Here is a 27166-nt window from a genome sequence, read left to right as displayed (position 1 = left end):
GCGTTTTTCTGGATTTTTTTGTTGTTATTCTGTCTCTGACTGTTCAAATAAACCTACCATAAAAATTATAGACTGATCATTTCTTTGTCAGTGGGCAAACGTACAAAATCAGCAGGGGATCAAATACTTTTTTCCCTCACTGTACAGTACCAGTCAAACGTTTGGACACACCTAATCATTCAAGGGTTTTTCTTTATTTGCACTATTTTCTACATTGTAGAATAATAGTGAAGACATCAAAATTATGAAATAACACATATGGAATCATGTAGTAACCAAAAAAGTGTTAAACAAATCAAAATATAGTTTAGATTTTAGATTCTTCATAGTAGCCACCCTTTGCCTTGATGACAGCTTTGCACACTCTTGGCATTCTCACAACCAGCTTCGCCTGCAATGCTTTTCCAACAGCCTTGAAGGAGTTCTCACATATGCTGAGCACTTGTTGGCTGCTTTTCCTTCACTCTGCGGTCCAACTCATCCCAAACCATCTCAATTGGGTTGAGGTCGGGTAATTGTGTAGGCCAGATCATCTGATGCAGCACCATCACTCTCCTTCTTGGTCAAATAGCCCTTACACAGCCTGTAAGGGCTCTATATTTCCATACTTGTACAAAACATTTCACTATGCAAACAATCACAATATAAATGCTCTAGAATCAAATTTTCCAATTCACAAAAGCTACATTAATTACATATTTAGAAATAAGACTATTACAAGGATAACATCTGTGAAGGATCATGTAAGAGACTTCTCTGATTAGTCCACCCACACTGCCATTTCATATCAAATGAAGATGCCCACTGAAAATTTGCAGCAGCGGTAAACTTGCTGTTAATAATTTCTCTGACTAAATCGTTGTTACATTTCTTATTTAATATATTGATGGCATTAATTTATACACTATCACTGTAACTTAGTGCATGTAATGAAAAGCTTGATCGATCTTTCAGTAAAGTAAGGATTCCATTGGGAATAGCTTTCATTCAAATGTCATATTCCTTACACAACATAACAAAGTTAGATTTGGCTAATAATTCATTGTAAGTATAAAGATTACCATTGTAATTTATAAGCTGATTAACCACGAAGACGTTATTGGCAAACCAATTGTGAAAAAAAGGTTTTATTTCTATATTTAATATCACTGTTATTGTAAATAAAATATTTGTGTGGAGAGAAGTTGTGCTTGTATAACAAGGACCAGCACATTATAGGTTGTTTATGAAATTTGGCTAACTTAACAGGAAGTTTACCCACAGCATTAGGGCAGTGGAGTAAAAAATGAAGCCCCACAATACTCTGGAAAATAAAATGTGGTATTATATTCAAAAGACTAAGGTTTTTGAGATACCTTTTAACCCAGTTCCCTTTTGTAGTCTGGTTAAACAGCATAAAATCTAAAACATTAAGACCACCATCACACATGTTGTTGGTAATGACATCCTTCCTGATCTTGTCTGGCTTATTTTTCCCAATTTTATTGAATAATAATTGGTCGAGAGTGGTACACAGATTTACGAATCTCTAAAGATGTAAAAATATAAGAAGCTCGAGATAAACCCTCTGACTTTGACAGGAGAACTCTAACCTGAAGAGAAAAATCTCTTGCCAACTATGATCATTTGTATATATATATATATATATATACAAAGCAGATTTCACATTTTGCAATATTCAATACCAAATGTTACACTTGAGATTATTGCTCTACTGTATGTATAGCTACTGGAACCTGATTTTAATTTCTTAAAACGGACTGCTCGTTCACTTTTTGTTTGTCTGCTTTCCACGGGGACGTGCTGCGCGCAGCCGTCAGTTTCAAATCGGTTTGAGAATACTTTTCTCCACGCGGAAGTGACGGCAAGGCGGCTCGCAGTTCGATTCCGGATTTGCTGTAGACTGCAAGCGGTCTTCATGCTGACGTTTGTTTGTTTTCAATCATTATTTTTCGTCAGATACCACGGAACAAATACGCGCACGAATTACTGCTTTGAAATTGCAATGGCCGGAAGTTTTTAGTTATTTTTGTCAAGGGTTCAATCAAGGTGGTGGTCAGCCTACCGAGCTAGCTAGCTACTAGCTTGTCAGCGAGACGAGCTGCGTGGTATATTCTGACCGTAGCTAGCCAGATTGGCATCGGATAGCAGTCATCGTGCTAGAGTAACTAGCTACTTCTGTTTTAGCTATTGTTTTTGTAACAATTATTCTGCTACACAATGCCAATTCATTCCATTCGATGAGAGTTGTGCAGCAAGCGTGCAGAGGCTCTCACACGTTTGCTTGGTCTAGTTTGGTTGATTTGGACGCATTTGGTTCGTTTTGGAGAGGTTGTAGCGAAAGTATTCCGATTCGACTCTTCGAAGCCTAGGCCGAACCAAATTGGTCAACTTTGTTGAGAGGGCTGGCTTGTAGTCCCTTCAATCTCCTGTTCCTGTGTGGGTCCCCGTGTGGTCGCCGACATGCTGAAGACCAGACAGTGTCTACTTGGCATCCGCACTTTCCTAGGTGTAACGTCCAGAATATGGGGCTTCTTCTTGTACATTCTCAGGAAGCACCTACGCACGGTAAGCATTACCACAGATAGAACAAGGGTTAGTTATGAAACATCTTTGACATTTATTGAGAAGTAGTTAAACCAACTCACTCCTCGATTCTCACGTTTTTTTTGCTATGTCTGGAGAGTGGGTCCACTGATTTATACACTGAACAAAAATAAACCCAGCATGTAACAATTTCAAAGATTTTACTGAGTTACAGTTCATGTGAGGAAATCAGTCAATTTAAATAAATGCATTAGGCCATAATCTATGGATTTCACGGCTGGGAATACATATGAGTCTGTTGGTCACAGATGCCTTTTAAAAAAGGTAGGGGAGTGGATCAGAAAACCAGTCAGTATCTGGTGTGACCACCATTTGCCTCATGCATCATGACATCTCCTTTGCATAGAGTTCATCAGGCTGTTGATTGTGGAATGTTGTCCCACTCCTCTTCAATGGTTGTGCGAAGTTTCTGGATATTGGCCGGTGCTGGAACACTGTCATACACCTAGATCCAGAGCATCCCAAATATGCTCTATGAGTGACATGTTGGTGAGTATGCAGGCTATGGAAGAACTGGGACATTTTCAACTTCCAGGAATTATGTACATATCCTTGCAGCATGGGGCTGGGTGTTATCATGCTGAAACATGAGGTGATGGCAAAGGATGAATGGCATGACAATGGGCCTCAGAATCTGGTCACGGTATCTCTGTGCATTGAAATTGCAATGAATTGATAAAATGCAGTTCGTTGTACATAGCTGATGCCTGCCCATAACATAACCCCACTGCCACCATGGGGCACTCTGTTCACAACGTTGATGGCAGCAAATCGCTCGCCCACACAGCACCACACACACTGTCTGCCATCTGACCGGTACAGTTGAAACTGGGATTAGTCCGTGAAGTGCTCACTTCTCCAGCGTGCTAGTGGCCATCCAAGGTGAGCATTTGCCCACTGAAGTCGATTACAAGCCCAAACTGCAGTCAGATCAAGACCCTGGTGAGGATGACGAGCACACAGATGAGCTTCCCTGAGATGGTTTCTGACAGTTTGTGCAAATATTCTTAGGCTTTACAAACCCACAGTTTCATCAGCTGTTCGGGTGGTTGCTCTCAGATGATCCCGCAGGTGAAGAAGCCATATATGGAGGTCCTGGGTTGGCGTGGTTACACATTGTCTGCGGTTATGAGGCCAAATTCTCTAAAACAATGTTGGAGGCTGCTTATGGTAAGAAATAAACCATATATTCTCTGGCAACTGCTCTGGTGGACATTCCTGCAGTCAGCATGCCAATTGCACGCTCCCTTAAAACTTGAGACATCTGTGGCATTGTGTTGTGTGACAAAACTGCACATTTTAGTGGCCTTTTATTGTCCTCAGCACAAGGTGCACCTGTGTAATGCTCATGCTGTTTAATCAGCTTCTTGATATGCCATACCTGTCAGGTGGATGGATTGTCTTGGCAAAGGAGAAATGTACACTAACAGGGATATAAACAAATTTGTGCACAACATTTTAGAGAAATAAGCTTTTTGTGCATATGAAACATTTCTGGGATATTTTATTTCAGCTCATGAAACATGGGACCAACACATTACATGTTGCGTTTTATATTTATATCATGCGTCATTGGATGTGTGAGTCTGAGACAGACACGCAACTCGCATATTCAAATGTCTTGGTTACAGCTGTCATAACCCTGTCACAAACCCTGTCACAAACCCAAAACACAATCAACCTAAAATCAGAACCAATCATCTCACCAAGAGCACAAGCTTTATCAGAGCCATAGTCAGAATAGAATTAGGTGGAAATGTGCTTCAGGTGGGACTGTAGGAACCATTGATATTAACACAGACAGAACCTATGCTATGGACCCACACTAACCCTTCTGATTCTGACATTTGTTAATTGAATGCCGCTGCTCATATGTTTCTGGGTTAACTTCTGTAGCCCACTACTGTAGTGTGATGTGAGTGTTAGGATGACAAAGGATCTTGTTGGACAGAAGTCTTTGATATATGGACTTGACCCAGAAGACTCTGGTCACCTACTGGTTCACTGATGCTCCTAATATAAACTTGACATTTTGAGGTGTTCAAGGCTCCACCTGTCCACCAAGTAATGCACAGTCGGGTCTGGTGACGCATATTGTTTGTTTATTATATACTGTCTCTAGGCTGTAAACTCAATGTATCAAATTATTTCGTTTCTGACTTAGTTTTGCAGCGGGGGGGGGTTAAGTCTAAGTATGGTGTAATATTACTTCCAGTTTATTTTGCTTCTGGGTTAACAGAGGGTAGTCCACATTAGGGCCAAAGGGTGAGGGATTACTTAGCCACAAAGACTACCCTGCTACTGTTCACTCTCTCACTCACACGGTTTAGTGAAGCTCCAGTGTTAACAGCTTGTACTGTATTACCTAACAGTGATACATTGTCACTGACCAGAGAGCCTCGGGGCCTAGTCAGTGGGATGCAGACGCAGTGTTTGGATAGAGATGCATCATAGAGTAGCACATCATTCTACATGGCGGGAAATCATTTATTCCACAATGTAGCAACCTGTTACTCCCCTGAACCAGCAGTTTAATGTTCATTCTCTGGAGTATGATATTACAGGTGCGACGGTGGTTTGCCCACTCCCAATGACCAAGGTGACGACGGGCCTAGGTGTCTGGCTGAAGCAGGTTGCACATTCATACAAGAGAGCGCCTGGTATGCTGTAGCCATATAGGCCTAGACCAGGGCTCTCCGACCCTGTTCCTGGAGAGCTACCCTTCCGTAGGTTTTTGCCCCAGATTTAACTAATCTGATTAATCTTATCAACTAGCTAATTACTAGAATCGGGTGCAAACGGGTTATTGTCGTACGGTACATTTGATGTAGTCTGAACAAACCATGTGCCGCATTACAACAAAATGATTCGCGCTACACATCAGCTACTTTTGTTGGTTTACTACTGGGACCGCACGGCAAAGCAACGCCCAAGTTGAAAAAATCCAACACACTCACGCAGTGCCACACACCACAACCTAGTTCGGCAGATGACTCGCAGCGGTGCGGATTGCCTCCCAATGAAATTGATGGACTTCTGTCAGAACTCATACAGTTCGACGCAACCGGTGTGCACAATGCGTTAGTGAACCTGCAGGACGGTAGCTCCCCAGGAACAAGGTTGCAGAGCCCTGGCCTAGACTATGTATAGACACACATTCCCAAAAATGACTTTTTGTTTCATGCACCCATCACTATTGGATTATGGAGCATAAACACACATGCTCCTTAATCTGTGTGCTAGACACATCATGAGCCAGTTGCATCATAATCTTCAAGACCGACAACAATACGACATAAATGCATGGTCTTCAGAATGGAGGGCTGGAGAGTGTTTCCTGGGTTAAGGGGGTAGCATACAGACAACACCCCAGGGGGTACAGAAAGTGGGGCTTTGGGTTCCCCCCATGGCTTCCACCGGCTGCTCATGAACAGGCTATCCCTAGGCCTGGTCAGCCGTGCCAAGCTCCACAGGGCATGAAACTGGCCTGGCAGCGCGGCGCTGTCTAATGGTTTCGGACAAAACACGGTTTTCTTCGGCCCCAGTCAGTCACCCTGCAGGTCTCCCTTTTCCACTTGGTCCCCTATTCCAGTGACAGCCGCGGACAGCTGGGGGAGCTAAATATAGCCCTTCTGGAAAACAGGGGCCTGGGGCCACTGAGTCCGAAAACTGTCAAAGAAGCAAGGAGGGAACGAACCAAGAATGAATGAATGGAGTGAAGAAATGGGTGTGAATAATCTGATATTGCTCCCTCTCGTCAAATCCTTTCCAACAGGTGTCTCATCTGCACTGACGGGTGTAAGCAAATTCCCAGTAGGCATCCACAATACTACATAGTGCTGACAAGTAAATGAAGCAGGTGTAACCACAACTTTTGAAATGCACACAAGGATAGCAGCATAGGTAGCAGACAATGGAATGACGAGGGCTTTTACTGTAAAGTGGGGTTTGATGCATTACATCGTCTTGTAATAGTTATCCATAGCTTGGATTGTTTTGTGTGACATTTTTAGTCCTGTAACACGGCTAAGACCACAGTAACCAAACGTTGTCTAATGTTCTCTTTTCAATTCTTGAATTTTATGCTCACAGATGGACTCTGTCGTTGGCTGAGTTGACTGTTTCATCTCATTCAGTCTGTCTTTCTTTCAGGTTATCCAGTACCAGACAGTGCGGTATGACACTTTACCCCTGTCCCCCATCTCCAGAAACAGACTCAGTGAGTATACAGTCCACTTGTCTAAATTTAGACAAGTCATTGTTCAGTAATGCCTGTAAACCGATCTGCAAAGAAAGAGCTGTAACTTTTTCAGTTTTTGTAAAAAAATAAATAAAATAAAAACCAAGCAAAGTGAGAAAATAGTATCACAAATACAGAACACACATATAGACAACAAAAAAAAGCAACAGGTACAATCTGTACGAGGAAGCTAGTACAGCAAAGTGATGGACATCTAATTGTATACATCTTCAAATGACAACCTACTGTATGTGCATGAAACACAGGTGCTCGCTGGGCACTAGGAGTTCCAAATACTACTGTTTAAGAGCTTGTCTCAAAGGAAAACAGGGGACCGTGCTTTCACAAATGTGGATTCGTGGTCCTGTAAATCCATTGTTAATGTCAGTTCTTCTTAGGCTGAGGAGTATGAACGCACCCAAGTCTTTTCAAATGGCTTTTCCATAGGACAGCCCTGCTCTGCTGTCTTATCCAGTGGTGTAGTGGTGCCTGGAGAAGTGGGTATACTCAAATTGTTCTGGAAAAAAAGCCATTGACAAGCTCTGTTTTCCCATAGTTTATACAACTGGATGTTCTAAGTTCACAACAATGCTTAACTCACATCCGGAGACCATTTTTTTAGGTCTGGGGAAAAACATTTAAAATATACTTTTGGGAGGGTGTAGTTTCCCTTTCATTTAATTGCTCACCTAGCAAGAGACCGTTTTGCTAGCGGTGTTTCTGTACAATGTAGCTAGCCCTACAATTTAGGCTACAGGTGACGGCAGAGTTTGCAAAACAAATGCCCTCCCGATTGATACAAAGACCTACTTTGCAGTCAACATTTAATTGGGAAGGTTTTTTGGGAAAACCTTTTGAATTAAAATGTTAACTGCCATGATGACCGAATTACGCATCGCAAAGATTCAAGCAAGATTTAGGACCAAACTTTTTCAATAACTGGTTTGCATACCCATTGTTGCCTAAATTAGCATTTACTGTAAGATATCATAAATTGAAACGTCTTTCCCAGACTTCCGGCTACCGATATCGTTCAATTCTGTGAGCTGCTCAATGAGAACCAGTTGAGAGCTGCATGCTTTTTCTGCCTGATATTCTGCTGAAACCAGATGTGTGCTGCAGGCATGTGGATATATTTCACGTGCTTTGTGATTGTGTAGGATACTTTGTGCATGATTTCTCTTTTGCGCTATATAATTGATACGGCGTATATACTTGCACTATACTATTGTGATACACATCAGTGGGGATTAAGTTGTGTGTGTGTATATGCAATGCCCACTGGAATTTTTTTTTATATATATGGCATATAAGTATACCTGCGTATAGCCTCCCAATACACCACTGAACTTATCACATATATCGGATACCTTCTGTTGAAGCGTGTGTTCGCAAAACAAATATGTGAGCGCATTGGCGCAAACAAACCATTTTGTCACTTGTGTAAGATGGTAAAATCATCGCTATTACTGTTGTTATTTTATGGTCTTATAGATTAGACCTAGCAAGGTGTGTGTGTGTGTGTATTAAGTAAGCCAGAGCGACCCATAGTGCACAAGCCTCTCCTGTTTCTGTAGCGCCAGGCAGCTTGATGTACAGTACGCCCCCTGGACAGGACACTAGTCTGTCACAGGGACTTGCCCCCCCCCCATCTTCTTTATGCTGAGTGCCAAGCAGAGCGGCATCGGGTCCCATATTTCTTGTCTTTAGTATGACTCGACCGGGGAGCGAACCCCCAATCTCGGGGAGGACAATCTAACCACAAGGCTACTAAGTTGGTGAAGTATGTATTATTGAACAAGTAATAAGTAGGTGTGTGTTTGGCATTCAGATGCAGTAAAGAGGAAGATTCTGGTACTGGATCTAGATGAGACGCTGATCCACTCTCACCACGACGGGGTCCTCAGACCCACAGTGAGACCCGGCACACCACCAGACTTCATCCTCAAGGTAAACCCATGCGTGTAGAGGGGGGGGGGGGGGGGGGTAGCCAAACCTGGACCCTCTGGTCCAGAGGCAAGCATGCTGCGCGTACACACATCTGACCCAAGATGATATTACTCCTAGTCTGTCTCTCTCTCTTGCAGGTAGTCATTGACAAGCACCCTGTCAGATTCTTTGTACATAAAAGGCCGCACGTCGACTTCTTTTTAGAAGTGGTGAGTAAAAGTTAGCCGTTTTTGTCCTTCATCAACTATGAGTTCTATTTTGTACGTCAGTAGCTAGGTTTCCATCCAATTGGCAACTGATTTTCATGTGAATACTCTAAAATCCACATAAAGTAAATATGCACGTTTTCCCACCAGTGGTGTTTCCACCAAATTTACTTGTAGATGATAACAAACAAAAAAAAATTGGTACCTGATAACTTAATGTTCAATGTGTTTACATCACATTTTCAACTCTAGTGATAGTTTTGTCACAAACTGTTGCGTTAAATAGCAAATGTGCCTACTCTGGTGTTGACATATGGCTCTAGCCAACAGCTGGCAGATACAGTGCGGGTAGACTAGTTTACATTATGAAATGATTATGGCTAAATCAGTCATGCATCGATCACCATGTCACCAGAATCAGACCCTAGATATATATTGAAAAGGAGCATCAAGATTACCATGCACTTTCAACACCCTGTAAAGTTCATAATTTATTTAATCTGTAGCCTAATAAACTGCATGGTTTCCAGAGTCGTAGTGGGAGGATATGATCGTTTTATAGTAATAATTATTTGTGTGTTCCTTACTGGAAATGTCTCAACAAACAGCACAGCATCACCAATAGGTGCATAAATGTGGCTACGACAACACATGTGGATACAGTTCGTAATTCAGTTTGTAAATTCTCGGGGGGAGGGGCATCGAGCAGTTGATTTATACTGGTGGGAATGAATTCTTTCTGGGCTCTGTTGGTTTTGTAAAGATGGACTCCGTGTCGGTGGCCTGATGGTAGGAGCTGGTACTCCTGGTTGAGTGGGTGTGTCAGGTTGGTGGCAATTCGCGGTCTTGCCCTCACCACTCCAAGAACAGCGCTTCCATGTTCTTGAGATTCGTTTAATTTACCGCTTTATTACTATTTTGTGTATTGGGTTTTTATTTGCTATGGATAGCTGATTGTACCAGGCTTTGAAACCGAGAGTGATGTCTGAACAAAGGATGTGTAGAATATGGTTGTTATTCTTTTGACCTAATTTATTTAGGGTGCGTTTGTAAATTCACCTTGGCTATCTACTCCGATTTCAGAACACTCTCATTTGAATATGCCAGAGCGCAGAATAACTGATGAATTTACGAACACGTAATATGAATATGACCGATGTCAGTGAACGTCGGCAAAAAACCCCATCATTTTGTTGTCATCGGCACAGTTAGTCGCCAATGCTCTAGATAACATGAAAACAGCCTAACCAGCTCTGCTAGGGCGAGTAAAATGATCAGTGAGGGGTTCTATTAATTGTCTGGAAGTAGCTAGCTAAATTTAGCCAGTTAGCTTGGGTGCTTGACTGCCGTTGTGAGGTCAGAACGCTCGGATCAACCCTACTCCTCGGCCAGAGCGTCCAGTATGCACTCTGAATGGTCCGAGAGCGAAACGCTCTGAATTTACGAACGGCCTGAGCGCACTCTGGCACTCCAAAGTACATTTACAAACACCCTTAATCTCCTCATGAAATAGTCATTTTCCATTTTTGTATATCTGTGTTTGCAGTCCAGGAGAGTTTTGAGTCGATTATAGTTCAGATATTTGTATTGCTCAACTGACACCATTTGTTCTGAGTCAATGTGGATGGGCCCGGAGTCATCTTTTATAGTTCTGAAGTCATTTCCTTGGGGGTGTTTTCACATTAATAACGTTTTCCATTCTTCACCATTGGGTGAAGTGTGCTATTTCTGTCCTGTAGTCATCCTCGAACCACTTAATTAGACCAACGATTGCTGTATCTTCTGCATACTTTACTGTTGCACATTCTGATGTTATTTCGATACAATCATTGGTGTAGAGCAGGTGTGGGGAACTTGGGTGTTGGGGGGCCACTTTGCTGTGTGTGTGTGTGGGGGGGGGGGGGGGGGGGGGGGGGGGGGCACAGTGGCTCGTGGGTCTGAGAATTGAACAAAAAAACCATTGTCTGCGTCCCTACACCATCGCTGGTGTAGAGGGTGAACAGAACCGGTGCCCTGGGGTACCCATATATTGGTGGTTAGTGAGTCCGATGTATTCGCATTGAAGCTCACTGTAATGACCCAACTGGTGAGAATACCGGATCCAATTGATTAGAGGCGCAGGTTTGTTTTCTTCTTCTCACCAGTATATCAAGATGTAATAAGTCGAAGGCAGATGAAAAATCGACAGTTCTGGCATTTATCTAGGTGCATGTAGATTTTATAGAGAAGGAAGAGCAGTGTATCTTTCTCTGTGGCCTGGTTTACATGCAAACTGGAATAGGTCCAGTAGGCTCTCCGTGTGCCAGAGAAGGTATCCCAGGACAATGCTCTCCAAGCATTTGATTATCACCGAGGTCAAGGAGATGAGACGATAGTCATTCAGGGATTTGGGATTATTCACTTTAGGAATGTGCACAATAGTTGCAGTTTTCCAGGAAAAAGGATTCTGTATATGTCACTGTTGCCATTTACACTCCCTGATAATTCGCCTGCTTAGACCATCAAAGCCTGTTTTCCGAGGTTTGAGTTTAGAGAAGACATGGAGGACATTTTCAGCGACGATTATGGGACTGTCATTCGGGAGGGGTAAGTCATTTACAGGAAGCCTGTCCGTTGTTTAAAATCTAGCAAAAAGGTGTTTAAGTTCATTGGCTAGGTTGTTGCCAGTAAGTGGCACTGCTGTCATTTGTTTAAGATATTTCCATGCCTCCCTTGCTTTGTTATTTTCAAGTGTGTTTTCCATTTTGAGTTTGTAATCCAATTGATTTTTTTATCTGTTTTAATGTCTCTCTGTATGGATTTCATCAGTTGTCCTTCGCACACATTACTTTTCACTTTTGGTCAAGTAACTGTTTTAGTTACTTAGTTATCCAGGGTTTTGCTTTCTGGAAAAACGTTTAGTGGTCTTTACTGGAATTATAGTTAATTCAAACCATGTAGCTATGTAGTCAGTAATAGTTCAGTCCCTTAATGTTTGTTCGTGTGTCAGAATTTCTTCCAAATGGTAGTCAAAGCAGCCTTTCAACATGCCCATATTTTTTTGGGACCAATCCTTCACATACCTTTTATACAAGGTTCCTCAGATTACATGTTCTGTTTGTAGCTAGGTGAGAGCAAGAGGAATTGCGATCCGAGTCCCCAAGTGGTGTTGTATGCTTTTATAGCCATGCTTTGTACTTCTATAACAGAGATCTAGTGTTTTTCGATTGCAAGTGTGGCAGGTTACATATTGTTAATAATTTGGGAGGATTTTCTTTAAGGTACAGCCGTTTTAAAATCACTGCAGATTAGTTGTTTGGGTGCCTCTGGTACTACGTTCTCCAATCTCCTGATGAGATCATGGATTATGTCAGCAGCCTTGTCGTAGTTGGCTTTGGTGTGTGTGTATATACATTTGAGTATTACGGTGTTTCCAGCGCCATTTCTCATATAATTAATTTTACCAACACAAAGATCCCACCATGTAGAATGAACAAATGAGCTGTCGGGCATTTAAAAATTGTACCAAGACTTCCTGTTTCCATCACAGCTGTTGTGATTAAAAAAATAATAATAATAAAAAAGTTATACGATATGACTTTACTCGCATAACTGTGGATGGAAACGTGGTTATTCTCAACGATATTTACCTCTGTTCTGGTTGACCAGTTCTTTGACTGTAAATGATGGCGTGAGCCTTACATGTATCCCTGGATGTATGTCATCCCTGTCTCCAGGTCAGCCAGTGGTATGAGCTGGTAGTGTTCACGGCCAGTATGGAGATATACGGCTCGGCAGTGGCAGACAAGCTAGACAACAACAGGAACATCCTGAAACGCAGATACTACAGACAGGTATCACTCTCCCCTTTTCATATGAACACAATTGATTTATGTCCATCCATAGTGACCTAATGTACTCTCTATGGAGACTGATCGATTCTATCATGTATTTGCGATCTGCTTACATCCTGTATGCATTTTCCCTGTCTGCAGCATTGTACGTTGGATCTAGGTAGCTATATTAAAGACCTTTCAGTAGTACACGATGACCTGTCTAGTATCGTCATCCTGGACAACTCGCCTGGAGCTTACCGGAGCCATCCAGGTGAGACACACACACAAACGCACTCATATGGTGGTCATGTATGGCTCAGTTGGTAGAGCATGGCGCTTGCAACGCCAGGATGGTGGGTTTGATTGTCATGTATGGGCGCATGACCTAAGTCTCTTTGGATAAAAAGAGCCTGCTAAATGGCATATACTGTATTCTATGCATATGTATGCTACCGTTCAAAAGTTTGGGGTCACTTAAAAATGTCCTTTTGAAAGAAAAGCCCTTTTTTTTTGTCCATTAATATAACATCAAATTGATCATAAATTCAGTGTAGACATTATTAATGTTGTAAATGGCTATTGTAGCTGGAAAAAGCAGATTTTTAATGGACTATCTACATAGGCGTACAGAGGCCCATTATCAGCAACCATCACTCCTGTGTTCCAATGGCACGTTGTGTTAGCTAATCCAGGTTTATCATTTTAAAAGGCTAATTGATCATTAAAAAAACTTTTGCAATTATGATAGCACAGCTGAAAACCGTTGTGTTGAGTATCTGGAGCATCAGCATTTGTGGGTTTGATTACAGGCTCAAAATGGCCAGAAACAAAGAACTTTCTTCTGAAGCTCGTCAGTCTATTCTTGTTCTGAGAAATAAAGGCTATTCCATGCGAGAAATTGCCAAGAAACTCAAGATCTCGTACAACGCCGTGTACCACTCCCTTCACAGAATAGCTGTCTCTAACCAGAATAGAAAGGAGTGGGAGACTTCGGTGCACAACTGAGCAAGAGGACAAGTACATTCGTGTCTAGTTTGAGAAAGAGATGCCTCGGAAGTCCTCAACTGGCAGCTTCATTAAATAGTACCCTCAAAACACCAGTCTCAACGTGAAGAGGCGACTCCGGGATGTTGGCCTTCATTCAGAGTTGCAAAGAAAAAGCCATCAGACTGGCCAATAAAAATAAAATATTAAGATGGGCAAAAGAGCACAGACACTGGACAGAGGAAGATTGGAAAAAAGTGTTATGGACAGACGAATCTAAGTTTGAGGTGTTCGGATCACAAAGAAGAACAATTGTGAGACGCAGAAAAAATTAGAAGGTACTGGAGGAGTGCTTGACGCCATCTCTCAAGCATGGTGGAGGCAATGTGATGGTCTGGGGGTGCTTTGGTGGTGGTAAAGTGGGAGATTTGAACAGGGTATCTTGAAGAAGGAAGGCTATCACTCCATTTTGCAACGCCATACCCTGTGGACGGTGCTTAATTGCAGCCAATTTCCTCCTACAACAGGACAGTGACCCAAAGCACAGCTCCAAACTATGCAATATTATTTAGGGAAGAAGCAGTCAGCTGGTATTCTGTCTAGAGGTCGACCGATTAAATCGGAATGGCCGATTTTTCTTCTTTTTATTAGGGCCGATTTCAAGTTTTCATAACAATTGGAAATCGGTATTTTTGGATGCTGATTTGGCCGATTTTGTATTTTATTTATTTTTTAGACCTTTTATTTAACTAGGCAAGTCAGTTAAGAACACATTCTTATTTTCAATGACGGCCTAGGAACGGTGGGTTAACTGCCTTGTTCAGGGACAGAACGACAGATTTTTACCTTGTCAGCTCGGGGATTCAATCTTGCAACCTTACGGTTAACTAGTGCAATGCTCTAACCACCTGCTTTACATTGCACTCCATGAGGAGTGACTACCTGTTACGCGAATGCAGTAAGAAGCCAAGGTAAGTTGCTAGCTAGCATTAAACTTATCTTATAAAAAACAATCAATCAATCATAATCACTCGTTAACTACACATGGTGGTTGATATTACTAGTTTATCTAGCCTATCCTGCGTTGCATATAATCGCTTAGGTACATGTTGCTCCAACCATAAACATCAATGCCTTTCTTAAAATCAATACACAAGTATATATTTTTAAACCTGCATATTTAGTTAATATTGCCTGCTAACATGAATTTCTTTTAACTAGGGAAAATGAGTCACTTCTCTTGCAAACAGAGTCAGGGTATATGCAGCAGTTTGGGCCGCCTGGCTCGTTGCGAACTAATTTGCCAGAATTTTACGTAATTGTGACATAACATTGAAGGTTGTGCAATGTAACAGGAATATTTAGACTTAGGGATGCCACCCGTTAGATAAAATACGGAACTGTTCCGTATTTCACTGAAAAAATAAACGTTTTGTTTGAGATGATAGTTTCCGGATTCGACCATATTAATGACCAAAGGCTCGTATTTCTGTGTGTTATGTTATAATTAAGTCTATGATTTAATAGAGCAGTCTGAGCGATGGTAGGCACCAGCACGCTCGTAAGCATTCATTCAAACAGCACTTTCGTGCGTTTTGCCAGCAGCTCATTGCGCTGTTTATGACTTCAAGCCTGTCAACTCCCAAGAATAGGCTGGTGTAACCGATGTGAAATGGCTAGCTAGTTAGCTGGGTGCGCGCTAATAGCATTTCAAACGTCACTCGCTCTGAGACTTGGAGTAGTTGTTCCCCTTGCTCTGCATGGGTAATGCTGCTTCGAGGGTGGCTGTTGTCGATGTGTTCCTGGTTCGAGCCCAGGTAGGAGCGAGGAGAGGACGGAAGCTATACTGTTACACTGGCAATACTAAAGTGCCTATAAGAACATCCAAAAGTCAAAGGTATATGAAATACAAATCGTATAGAGAGAAATAGTCCTATAATAACTACAACCTAAAACTTCTTACCTGGGAATATTGAAGACTCATGTTAAAAGGAACCACCAGCTTTCATATGTTCTGAGCAAGGAACTTAAACGTTAGCTTTCTTACATGGCACATATTGCACTTTTACTTTCCTTTCCAACACTTTGTTTTTGCATTATTTAAACGAAATTGAACGTTTCATTATTTATTTGAGGCTAAATAGATTTTATTGATGTATTCTATTAAGTTAAAATAAGTGTTAATTCAGTATTTGTCATTATTACAAATAAACAAATAAAATCGGCCGACTAATCGGTATCGGCCCTTTGGGCCTCCAATAATCGGTATTGGCGTTGAAAAAGAAAAAAAAACATAATCGGTCGACCTCTAATTCTGTCTATAATGGAGTGGCCAGCACAGTCACCGGATCTCAACCCTATTGAGCTGTTGTGGGAGCAGCTTGACTCTATGGTATGTAAGAAGTGCCCATCAAGCCAATCCAACTTGGAGGTTCTTCAGGAGGCATGGGGTGAAATCTCTTCAGATTTACCTCAAGAAATTGACAACTAGAATGCCAAAGGTCTGCAAGGCTGTAATTGCTGCAAATGGAGGATTCTTTGACGAAAGCAATTATTATTTCAATAAAAATAATTTAGAACCTTGTCAACATATTGACTATTTTCTATTCATTTTGTAACTCATTTCATGTATGTTTTCATGGAAAACAAGGAAATTTCAAGTGACTCAACTTTTGAACGGTAGTGCATTTTGTATATCATTCTAGGTCATATCCTTGTTGGTGAGCTTAGATAATTGTTTTAAACTAAAAAGGTTGTGAAATCAGTTGCTTTCAGCTTGCTGGGTGTGGGTGGAAGGTTGCCAAGCAGCTCTTGCACGTTTTACGCAAACAAATCACGCACACCAATTCAAATGTTTCCTATAGAAAGCGTGATTAGCCTTGTGACAGGCTTGTGAGAATCAGGGTAAGTTGGCATCTACGAAGGGACAACACCCCGCACCTTAGTAATACAAGGAATGTTTTGTTGATTTTCTAACTGCAGATAATTTTGTCCTACTCACCTGATTTTTACCTACCAAATATTGTTTCATAACTCTCCTACTTTTGTCACTCGGTACTCTCCTTTGTTTCCGAATCTCTGTATTTGCCTTTCAGACAATGCAATACCTATCAAGTCCTGGTTCAGTGACCCTAGTGACACAGCACTCCTTAACCTGCTGCCTATGCTAGATGCACTTAGGTGAGTATTTCAGGTATTCAGACTGATGGATGAGCAGCCTGCGCTATAGCAGTTTTTTTCCATTTACCTGGTAGCATGAGAAATGTATTACCCTGACAACTGTCTTCTCTCTTAGGTTCACCGCTGACGTCCGGTCCGTCCTCAGTCGAAACCTACACCAGCACCGGCTCTGGTGATTGGCTTATTCTGCAGGGAGGGTTTGGCTGATTGGCCCTCTTTTTAAACCCCTTCCCGGCACGCAGTGGACCTCTCCCCTCACCCCTTTAAGAAGGGGACAGAGGAGAGGAGGGTCACAGCATAACATGAAACAAGGGATGAACAGAGCGAGATCTGGAAGGCCAGGAAACGACTGGGGGGAAGCCAGCTTTTCTTTTTCTTGTTTTCACTTCTTTATTTGTATGTTTTATTTTTTATTTTTAAACAAAATGGAGTCTCAGCCTTACAGTACCTGATATTGACTCTATGTACGCATGGGGCTGCTTTTGTGTACGTTGAGTTGGGCGACTGCTCACATTTGTACGTCTTGCTAAACTTTTGACGTTACAAAAAGAGAAGGAACAGCAAGGCAACGAACGAGACAAGTTTCCATCTTTTGCTTCTTACCCTGGACTCTGCACAACAAAAACAGCAGGCAATGGCCTGTCATTTTACACTCTACTTGGTACTGGACTTTACTTCACTTAAGACGGCCAAGAGCAACCAGACAGGAGAAAATGGAGGATGATTAGTTTTGAATGGGGGTTTTGGGGGAATATAGGCCCTATCAATCAAGGTAATTCGTGTGCCAGGTGTTACCGATGATTGAGTTAAGACTGATAATTTTACACAATTAAGACTTTCTACATACTTAACAGACATCTCTGGATGAATTATAAAGCGACCGACATGATCATGTCTATCTTGAAAGTGTTCCCCCAAAAATGCTTGTAGGATACATCAAGATGGAAGGATGGACTAAAGAAGTTATGAAAGAAAAGAATGGTTCAAAAAAAGACTTATTTGGATGGTGGAACCTCACTCTTTAAATTTCTCATCTTTCAGTTACTGTGATGTGTATAGTATGACCTGGGCATCTCCATTATTGAAAATCTTATGCCTGATACCATTTCAATTTGAGATTTGCACTTCATTTCTGGATTTTTCATTTTTCTGCTGCTGTTTTGTATTTGAAGCAGAATGAGCAGCCACCTGAAAATGTTTTACCTGCTCCCTTGACCGTCACCTCTGTCTTTTCAATGCCATTTGAACAATTTCAATCTTGTCAAGGCTCCAGTCATGACGGCTTCTTTTTGGTTCAGTCCCCAGGTCTGTGTTACTAATAAAAACACTTGTCAGTATCGACCACTTACCTGGCTCTCCTTTTAAAATTCACTCTCCCTGGAAAACTTTTGTTTGCTTGTATCTTGACAACAGTATGCCTTTTGTGTGAATATACAGAACTACCTGCACTGGAAAGAGGAACACATGTTATAAATTACTCATATTGCAGTTTTATTCAAGATCAGTAATAGTGAAATTCTGCTCAATAAGTTCCACAAATATTACAAGTCTTCTAACACTTGACTGCTCTCATGTGGTAAGATGATTAACTGCATCGCTTGCTCTCGTTCCCCTTAGTCGTGGCCTCCGCTTGACTTGAGGGCAACCACACTGCTGGTTTCTATGCTTTCCTTCTAGTCAGGGACTGACCTAAGAAACCAGTGAGTGAACTCTAGCTGATCCATGACATTAGCTAATCAACTGCTAGCAGAAAAGAGAACCAGCAGTGCCGTGGCACCCAGGGCCTGTAATTTGTAGAGTAGGCCGTATTAAGTACCAATGACTATAAAAACAAGTACAAGATATAAGAAATGGCTCAAATTGGAGTATGAAACTGGTATACCCCCCCCTGGATATACCTTGCTTTTCAATCTTATGATCAGTCTACTTGTACGGATATTGTGACCATTACCATTTTATAGCAGCAGCTACATCAGCTGACATGACTCGAGCATATGATCACTTCCACTCTTGTGTAACTGCCCACGCAAACTGCTACATGACACCCACCTTGAAGCTTAAGTGTGAATAGACACTATGGGAACATTGCGAGGAATTATTACAGCCACACTAACTTCTTTCCAGCTCTGTCAAAATTAATAATTGATTTCAGACATTAATTTGGCGGTCTTGAATTCGCTTGCTGCCAATGACTGTTCGCCACGGAACCTGCAGTGGATGGGTCATATGACTAGGGCAACTGCCTCATCACAGCCGGTGAGACAAAATAAAGTAGTACTGTTGAAAAACTGCTAATTTTTTTAAGAATCGTTACATTTCTATTAATTGATGAATACGACTAAATATCAACCCAACCACAAACAGTGTGGTTCTTTGCGGTCAACGTTCATGCTTCCACAATCCATTTTAGCCGTGCGGCGTACAGACCTCCCTTTCGCGTCGTATGTTATGGTATCCCTCCGCCGCAGTCGCACTAGGAAAGAACCCGAACAAAACAGTAGCCCAACTAGCTAGCGTTGTCGACGAATTACTATTTGAGGAATCCCAGTCGGTAATCGCAGATATACCTACCGACAGCCTGTCATTCGTTTGACAATGAAGTTTCAATACAAAGAGGAGCACCCATTTGAGAAGAGACGGTCTGAGGGCGAGAAAATAAGGAAGAAGTATCCGGATAGGGTGCCCGTAAGTAGATGCCTTCTTTGCTAGCCTACTAGCAACAGTACCCTGGCTGGTTTGGCTTCTCAATATGGGTTACTTTGTAGAAAAAAGTGTTGATGTTAGTGAGCCCAGTTACGACATAACTAACGTTCTATAATATCCCCAAGCCATGTCATGTTTGGTTAGGCGCATGTTCACAACGACGCCAAAGAACTAGCTAACTAACGTTGGCTAGTTAGGCAACAACAAACTGCTTCTAAAATGGGCCTAGCAAGCCACCCTACTTGACGGTCAAGTTGACGCAGTTTTGTTGAAAGATTTAAGTCATAATTTCTACATTGAATGGGAATTTTACACTGAATGGGAATTTGTTTTACTAGCTATAGCAAGCTGTCAAATTGTTATTTCTATTGAGAATGATACAGATGTGATTGCATTACACACAGCTAACTATAACAATTTAATTGTAGTTATGTTTGTTTAAAGGTCCAATGCAGCCTTTTTTTTTCTAACCCTATCAAATAATTTCTGGGTAACAATTGAGTACCTAATGTGACTGTTTTCAATTAAAATGGTCAAATAACTTCTTAGCAAAGAACAATTTTGCTAGGACTGTCTGGTAGGGGAATGTGTATCTGTTATCAACAATAATAGTGACGTGTGATTGCGGCCTGCAATTAGGGGCGTTCCAGCATGTGGACATTTCTGTATCTTCAGTTAGCGTCACATTCCAACTCAGGCATCATCCGTACTACGACGGTGGATATTGCTGGTGGTTATGGCTTGTAAACGCTTCGATCACACCGACAGCGTCATTGTGAAAAATAGTATGCAGCTGCATCTGGATATGTATGCAACAAAAAAAAACATTCATCTTCTGCCACCATTTCTGTCAAGCCAGTTTGACGCATACGTTCGATAAATCCCACTGCAACACTGCAAGGTAAACAGCAGAGTTTTATTGGAAATTTAATGTAATTCTGGTGTACCAAAATGCAATAACTCTGTCGGTATGATCAAAGCATAACGCTTGGAACAGACCGACAGCATCATTAACCTCCCTGGGCAAGCGTCCCACCTAGTCAACAGCCAGTGGAATCGCGTGGCACGAAATACAAATACCTCATAAATGCTATAACTTCAATTTCTCAAACATATGACTATTTTACACCATTTTAAAGACAAGACTCTCGTTAATCTAACCACACTGTCCGATTTTAAAAAGGCTTTACAGCGAAAGCAAAACATTAGATTATGTCAGGAGAGTACCCTGCCAAAAATAATCACACAGCCATTTTCAAAGCGTGCATATGTCACAAAAACCAAAACCACAGCTAAATGCAGCACTGACCTTTGATGATCTTCATCAGATGACACTCCTAGGACATTATGTTATACAATACATGCATGTTTTGTTCAATCAAGTTCATATTTATATCAAAAAACAGCTTTTTACATTAGCATGTGATGTTCAGAACTAGCATACCCACCGAAAACTTCCGGTGAATTTACTTAATTACTGACGATTAACGTTCACAAAATACATAACAATTATTTTAAGAATTATAGATACAGAACTCCTTTATGCAATGTCACGTTACAGCAGAGATGCTGTATTTTTGATAGAGATGCCACAGAAGGAGAACAAATTGTCAGACAGGGCACTTCCTGTATGGAATCTTCTCAGGTTTTGGCCTGCCATATGAGTTCTGTTATACTCACAGACACCATTCAAACAGTTTTAGAAACTTTAGGGTGTTTTCTATCCAAATCTACTAATTGTATGCATATTCTCGTTTCTGGGCAAGAGTAGTAAACAGTTTAAATCGGGTACGTTTTTTATCCGGCCGTGCAAATACTGCCCCCTAGCCCCAACAGGTTAAGCAAAATAGTATGCGCCGTCATCTGGATATGTATGCAACCGAAGTTAAACATTCATGTTCTGTTACCATTTCTGTCAAGCTGTCTACGCATACAGTTTGAGGTGTACTTTCGATAAATGCAACTGCCTCCTCAACGTAATGCTGCAAGGCAAACGCAGAGTTTCTTTGGAAATTAATGTAATTCTGGTGTACCAAAATGCAATGACCCTGTCTGTGTGTTTGAAGTGTAACACCTGCCGTCGTGAACAGAACTGTGGGAAAACGGTGCCAGATAGGCGGGGGCAAACGACACTGTCTACCGGTGTCCTAGCTGTCATTAGCTAGCTAGGTAGCTAGCTAGTGTTAGGGTTTGACCAACTATTTGTTTGCATAACCTATATAATATAACAAAGAAGCTATGCTATAATATTAAGTTTATACTCTATATGATAAGAGCATACTGCTGTGTGAGAGGAAGGGGCTCATGGGATGGTGAGTCATATGGAAAGAATGCAGATGCTGTAAATCAGGGATGTGGAAGAGCTTGTTAAAAGATAACGGCAGGATATGGGTGAAATGTATATGCAGAGGGGTGTCGGGGTTTTAGAGAACTGTGCATTGTGCAGTCACAAGATAAATAGACTGCCAAAGATAATAACTACGCCCGGCAACAGGAGGCGTCTCGAGGTTGGGACCAACCGGCACGCCAACGATAGGATGAGTAAGTTTAAACCACGCTCATCCTCCCTCTGACAGTTCCCACTCAATGCTGGCCTATCTCTGTCAGAGTATTTAATGAAAAGCAAAGGATGTGTAACTCAGTTCTCTGTCTGCCCTGCGTGGTGACAGTGAGCCCGTATATACGAACATCATATTTACCATAAATGTGTTTGCATTAATTAAAGTACAAAGAAATCAGAAGTTACTCTGTGTTAACTGTTTTATTCCAATACCAGATTGAATTGACGCGATCCAACACTAGCAAGCTACCTATCCTGCCTGCTGTGTACTGGAGTCCTACCTAGCTAGAATCCAGTGTCTTTGCCTGCCAAACACCTGCCCTCACTGTCGTTAACAGAACTGAGGGAAAACCGTTCTCGGCAGGCAAGGGTAAAGTACACTGTCTACCACTGCTAGCTAGCTACAGGTGTTGTTGCCCAGCCTCTTCTGTGGGGTTCAGGGCATAAAATTCATACCTGCCAAATTTGGCGGGTGATCAATTTGCAGGGCTCTACAGTGTGAGCATTACATTCGTGAATAAAAAGTCAAGTATGAGTACGTTAGTCTGGCACTGTTTTCAAAGTATTTCTGTTTTGTTTCATAGCTGCTAATTGCTCAAATAAATACAAATCCTATATCCCACCTTGCACGGGAGCTGTGTTCGATGACTGAAGTGCTGATTCATTTTTGGAGACGCTGCGAACAGGCATAAAAGTTGATCTAATTTACAAAGTGAGACTTTGTCCTTGTTTTTCTTGGCAATATACATTGTTTTGTTCACAAGCTCTGTTTTTCCATAGGTAGTCTGCTGCTTCAACTGATAGTGAATTGACGCCCTGTCACACAGATGTGTGACAGGGCTCAAGTGGCCCCGTTACCACGGTAACCTCTCCCGCCCTTAAAGGGGCAGCTGAACATTTTCTATATTTTGATTAAAAGACTCGGGTCACTTTTTTTTTTTTTTTTTGCAGTATATTACATTACTTCTTCCTAATACATGTATTGTATTACAAACATTACAAAGTATGCTTGTTTTTTTGTGTGTAATTATGGCAACAACAAAAAAAATTGGCTAGTAAAAAATCTGAGTGGCTGGTAGATATTTTATTATCTACCTGCCACAGTGGCTGGTGGACCAAAACAGACACATTTCAGGTGGTCTTTTAAAACAGCTCTTACACAAAAAGGACATGATCATTATTTTCACAATTTCAGTATTATTCCAACCTCATAGTGTGGAAATGTACATAAAACAGGAAAATCACGTTTTTCACTGCACAGTGCCTTTAAAACAATAACTAGCTACCAAGCTTGGGACTGTTTTCAAAAAGCAAGACCTCATGACTTACAAATAGTAATTTACTTCCAATGCAATACTTTGACAGGTTAATAGATAGCTGTAAGAGTTAAGGTGTGTGTTTAAAGATGTTTTATTTAACTAGGCAAGTCGGTTAAGAACAAATTCGTATTTACAATGTCTGCCGAGGAACAGTGGGTTAACTGCCTTGTTCAGGGGCAGAAGGACAGATTTTTACCTTGTCAGCTCGGGGATTCGATCTAGCAACCTTTCGGTTACTGGCCCAACACTAACCGCTAGGCTACCTGCCGCCCCGATGTGTAATGTTAGCTGCCCCAAATAGTAAGCAGTTCACTTGTTTATTTCACATTTAGCCCCTCTATAGAGGTATTGTTTTCAGTCTACACTGTGTCCCTTTAGTTTTAAAGCCTCACCCTTTTGTAAGAATGTCTTAGGCAGAAATGACAATAGGTTCCTAACCTTCATTTTCAGGGTTTGCTTAAAGCTGTAATAGCCTACTTTTTGGTCGACCTGACCAAATCTACACAGAAATGTGAGTTATAGATCTGTAATTCTCATTGAAAGCAAGTTAAGAAGCAGTAGATATGTTATATGTCCACTGTTTCTATGCTTCCCGTTTAAAGTTTCATATTTGCGTCTTTTGGTTTTGTACACGAGCTGATAATCCTAGCCAGGTCAAAATGTCTATTCCTCATTTGTGATGTAAGGCCTAACTATCCAAATCACAGGAGGTTGGTGGCACCTTAAATTGGGGAGGACAGGCTCGTGGAAATGGCTGGAGCGGATCAATAGAATGTTATCAAACGCATGGTTTCCATGTGTTAATGCCGTTCCATTAGCGCTGTTGCGGCCATTAATATGAGCCGTCCTCCCCTCAGCAGCCTCCACTGATCTCTGGGCTCTCCAAACCTGTGTCTGGAGAGTGACAGTCCTGTGTGTTTTCACTCCAACCCTAATCTAGCACACCTGATTCTAATAATTAACTGTGGTTGGAGTGAACCTAGAGGGGGTAGCTCTCCAGGAACAGGGTTAGAAAGCCCTGGTGTAAACAATCTGCAGAAAGTCTCGGTGTAGGTTTTATGCACTGAATACAGGCCTTCATTCAATCCGCATCGCTGAACTTCATTTTTACAGCATGATTGAAATGTGAAGGCAATGTTCCTGCTTTAGCAGAGACTGCGTTCACGGTAAACACTGCATGTGTCGGCTCAATCTGAAATTACTTTTACATTTCTATCGGGGACTCTGTAACGCTTCAGTTTTGCAGATTGAATAGACCCCGTGGTTGTATTTCAGCCCCCCCCCCCCCCCCCCCAACTAAATCATCCTGTCTTGTGGGTACTTGCTACTAGGGCTGTGTGGAAAACCAACTTGTCCACTAGACATCAGCAAAATAGACATCTGCACTGTGCGTGACGCAACCACAGGTTAAGATGGCATAACTGGCCTTTTTGACCACATCTTTTTGTTTATCAAGCTTGACCAGAGGAAGCAGGGACGCGTGCGGTTTCCCTCTGCCCAAAATCTGTCCAATGCGTTCCGATTGGCTTATTTTGGACCTCAGCTTGTCGCCTGCCTTAACACCTTTGGTACAACAACTCCCGTTGTTAGTGCGGCAACATGCATATCTCGTCATTATATGCAGATCTCTGGCTTGACACAGCAGTAGAATCCAAAATGGAGAAGCATTTAATAATCCCATGTCATTGTGCCATAATGGTTTCTGAAAATCACCTCGCACGATGGAGTTTCAGTGGGTCTGACTATTTTATCAGATCCCCTTTCCTTGAAATGTGAAGCAAACAAGCTTGAATAGCGCAATCGTATGTGACCAAGTTAATGTACCAGGGAGTGGAAATGTAAGAGATATGAATGTAACAAAGTATCTTTTTTTTTAAATGTATTTGATCTTTACATTTTTGGACACACAGCGACACAATATTAAGGCCTTTTCTAAAAGCTTTTTTCCCCTTCTAATTGTAGGTAATTGTGGAAAAAGCCCCCAAAGCAAGGATAGGAGATCTGGACAAGAAGAAATACCTCGTGCCCTCTGACCTCACGGGTAGGTAACCAGTTATTATGGTTATGTGCCATCCATGTACCACATCTATATCACTCTCTTCAGAACTTTAATAGTTCAATTCATTTCTCTCTACTACAGTGGGCCAGTTCTACTTCCTCATCCGAAAACGAATCCACCTGCGGGCCGAGGACGCCCTGTTCTTCTTTGTAAACAACGTCATTCCTCCCACCTCAGCCACCATGGGCCTTCTATACCAGGTATGACTCCTCCCCGCTCCCTTCGAACGCTTTTCTGCTGCTTCCCCCCGCACCTGTACCCCCTGTATATAGCCTCGTTATTGTTCTTTTTTAGTTTATTTAGTAAATATTTTCTTAACTCTTCTTGAACTGCACTGTTGGTTAAGTAAGCACTTCACGGTAAGGTCTACACTTGTTGTATTTGGCGCATGTGACAGTTTGATTTGGATTGGGGATGCCTTTCAGGGAAGCCTCCCCCTCCTGTTTTGTCAACTCATACCAACACCTCTTTATTGTTCTCTCTTTCAGGAGCACCATGAAGAGGACTTTTTCCTCTACATTGCCTACAGTGATGAGAGTGTCTATGGAGACAGCCAAACGGAAGTCTAAACCCCTCCCCCCTTCGTCACCCAAGTCTTCTCCCCCAAACCTCCCTTAACTCCATTGAAATGCTATATCCAGCTCAGCAGCCTAGTTCCCCGAGCAAAGACGTCAGATGCACTTTCACTCCCCCTCCTTCCCTCATCCATCCATTTTTACCTCTTTAATACTCTTCGCACAGTCTGAATTTTATTTGCCTCCGGGTCGCCGAGATGGGGATTTCGGTTGAATGGTCCCGTGGCCAGTTTTCATAGTGCTTTAATCATGCTGAAATGGATAGAGGAGAGATGCCATTTTGAAATTAGTGTTAGAATTAGACCATATTACCAGTCATTATAAAGATGCGTGGAAAATAAAATGTAAACTTTGGATGTAGCGTTGATAGGTTAAATTCTGCTCCATTTGGCAATGATAAAATGTAATGTTTTACTAATGTATTAGTGCTGGTAAGATACTCTGACGACGTAGTGTATTTGACGTCTGACTGGAGTAGAATAGAATTCCGACTGAACAATCATCTTCCGCTTGTCTCCGCTTTCAGTGGTTAAAAAAAAATCTATATTTGGATTGATTACTATTATGATTCTTTATTGTACTTGTAATTTTTAGATGGCTTAATTTCTGAGAAGTATTGTAAAGCTCAGTGCAATTTTACTTTAAAAGTTTTGTTCTACTTTAAAAAAGTTAGAACTCGGTATAGCTGTTACTGGCACTCTCCACTCATGATAAAATGTGATGAAAAGCCAACTTTGTTTCCTGTCTTGTTACTATCTTTTTTCCCCTGACTTTTCCTGCATATCTCTACTGTATATGAACATATGGAAACAGTTTCCGCAACCATAGTCTTGAAAGTGGAGAACACACATTTCCCTCTTTATTTAGGCTATTCTCCTGTTCACACCTGAGCATTCAAAATGGAATCCGTTCGATCACTACACCAGACTGCACTCACTGTGGAGACATCCAATCCCATCATCACATAG

At 41.7% G+C, this 27166-nt stretch overlaps 2 protein-coding genes across 3 annotated transcripts; both read left to right on the top strand.

Annotated features, from left to right (window-relative positions):
• The first annotated feature begins 1903 nt into the window (after positions 1-1903).
• On the top strand, positions 1904-18319 carry dulda (Serine/threonine-protein phosphatase dullard-A). The gene is given in 8 exon segments (NM_001173807.1): positions 1904-2568; positions 6760-6826; positions 8679-8797; positions 8935-9006; positions 12720-12836; positions 12978-13089; positions 16898-16982; positions 17098-18319. Coding segments are annotated over 8 exon segments (738 nt in total). The 5' UTR covers positions 1904-2463; the 3' UTR covers positions 17159-18319.
• Positions 18320-19008: 689 nt separating this feature from the next.
• Positions 19009-26930, top strand: gbrap (Gamma-aminobutyric acid receptor-associated protein). Of its 2 annotated transcripts, none has more exons than XM_014206637.3 (4): positions 19009-19238; positions 25527-25605; positions 25705-25823; positions 26112-26930. In XM_014206637.3, exons 1-4 carry the CDS (start codon positions 19200-19202, stop codon positions 26190-26192), a joined length of 318 nt encoding a protein of 105 aa, XP_014062112.1. In that variant the 5' UTR covers positions 19009-19199; the 3' UTR covers positions 26193-26930.
• The last annotated feature ends 236 nt before the right edge of the window (positions 26931-27166 follow it).

This window comes from Salmo salar, chromosome 07, assembly GCF_965601325.2.
Source record: "Salmo salar chromosome 07, fSalSal1, whole genome shotgun sequence".
NCBI lineage: Eukaryota > Metazoa > Chordata > Actinopteri > Salmoniformes > Salmonidae > Salmo > Salmo salar.
This window is presented reverse-complemented; position numbering and strand designations above follow the sequence as displayed.

Bases quoted from the DNA above. Each gene is read 5' to 3' on its own strand.
- gbrap (XM_014206637.3), top strand. From the start codon at position 19,200: ATGGGTCATATGACTAGGGCAACTGCCTCATCACAGCCG. The intron at 19,239-25,526 runs GTGAGACAAAAT...TTCTAATTGTAG, and splicing joins CAACTGCCTCATCACAGCCG to GTAATTGTGGAAAAAGCCCC. The intron at 25,824-26,111 runs GTATGACTCCTC...TCTCTCTTTCAG, and splicing joins CCATGGGCCTTCTATACCAG to GAGCACCATGAAGAGGACTT.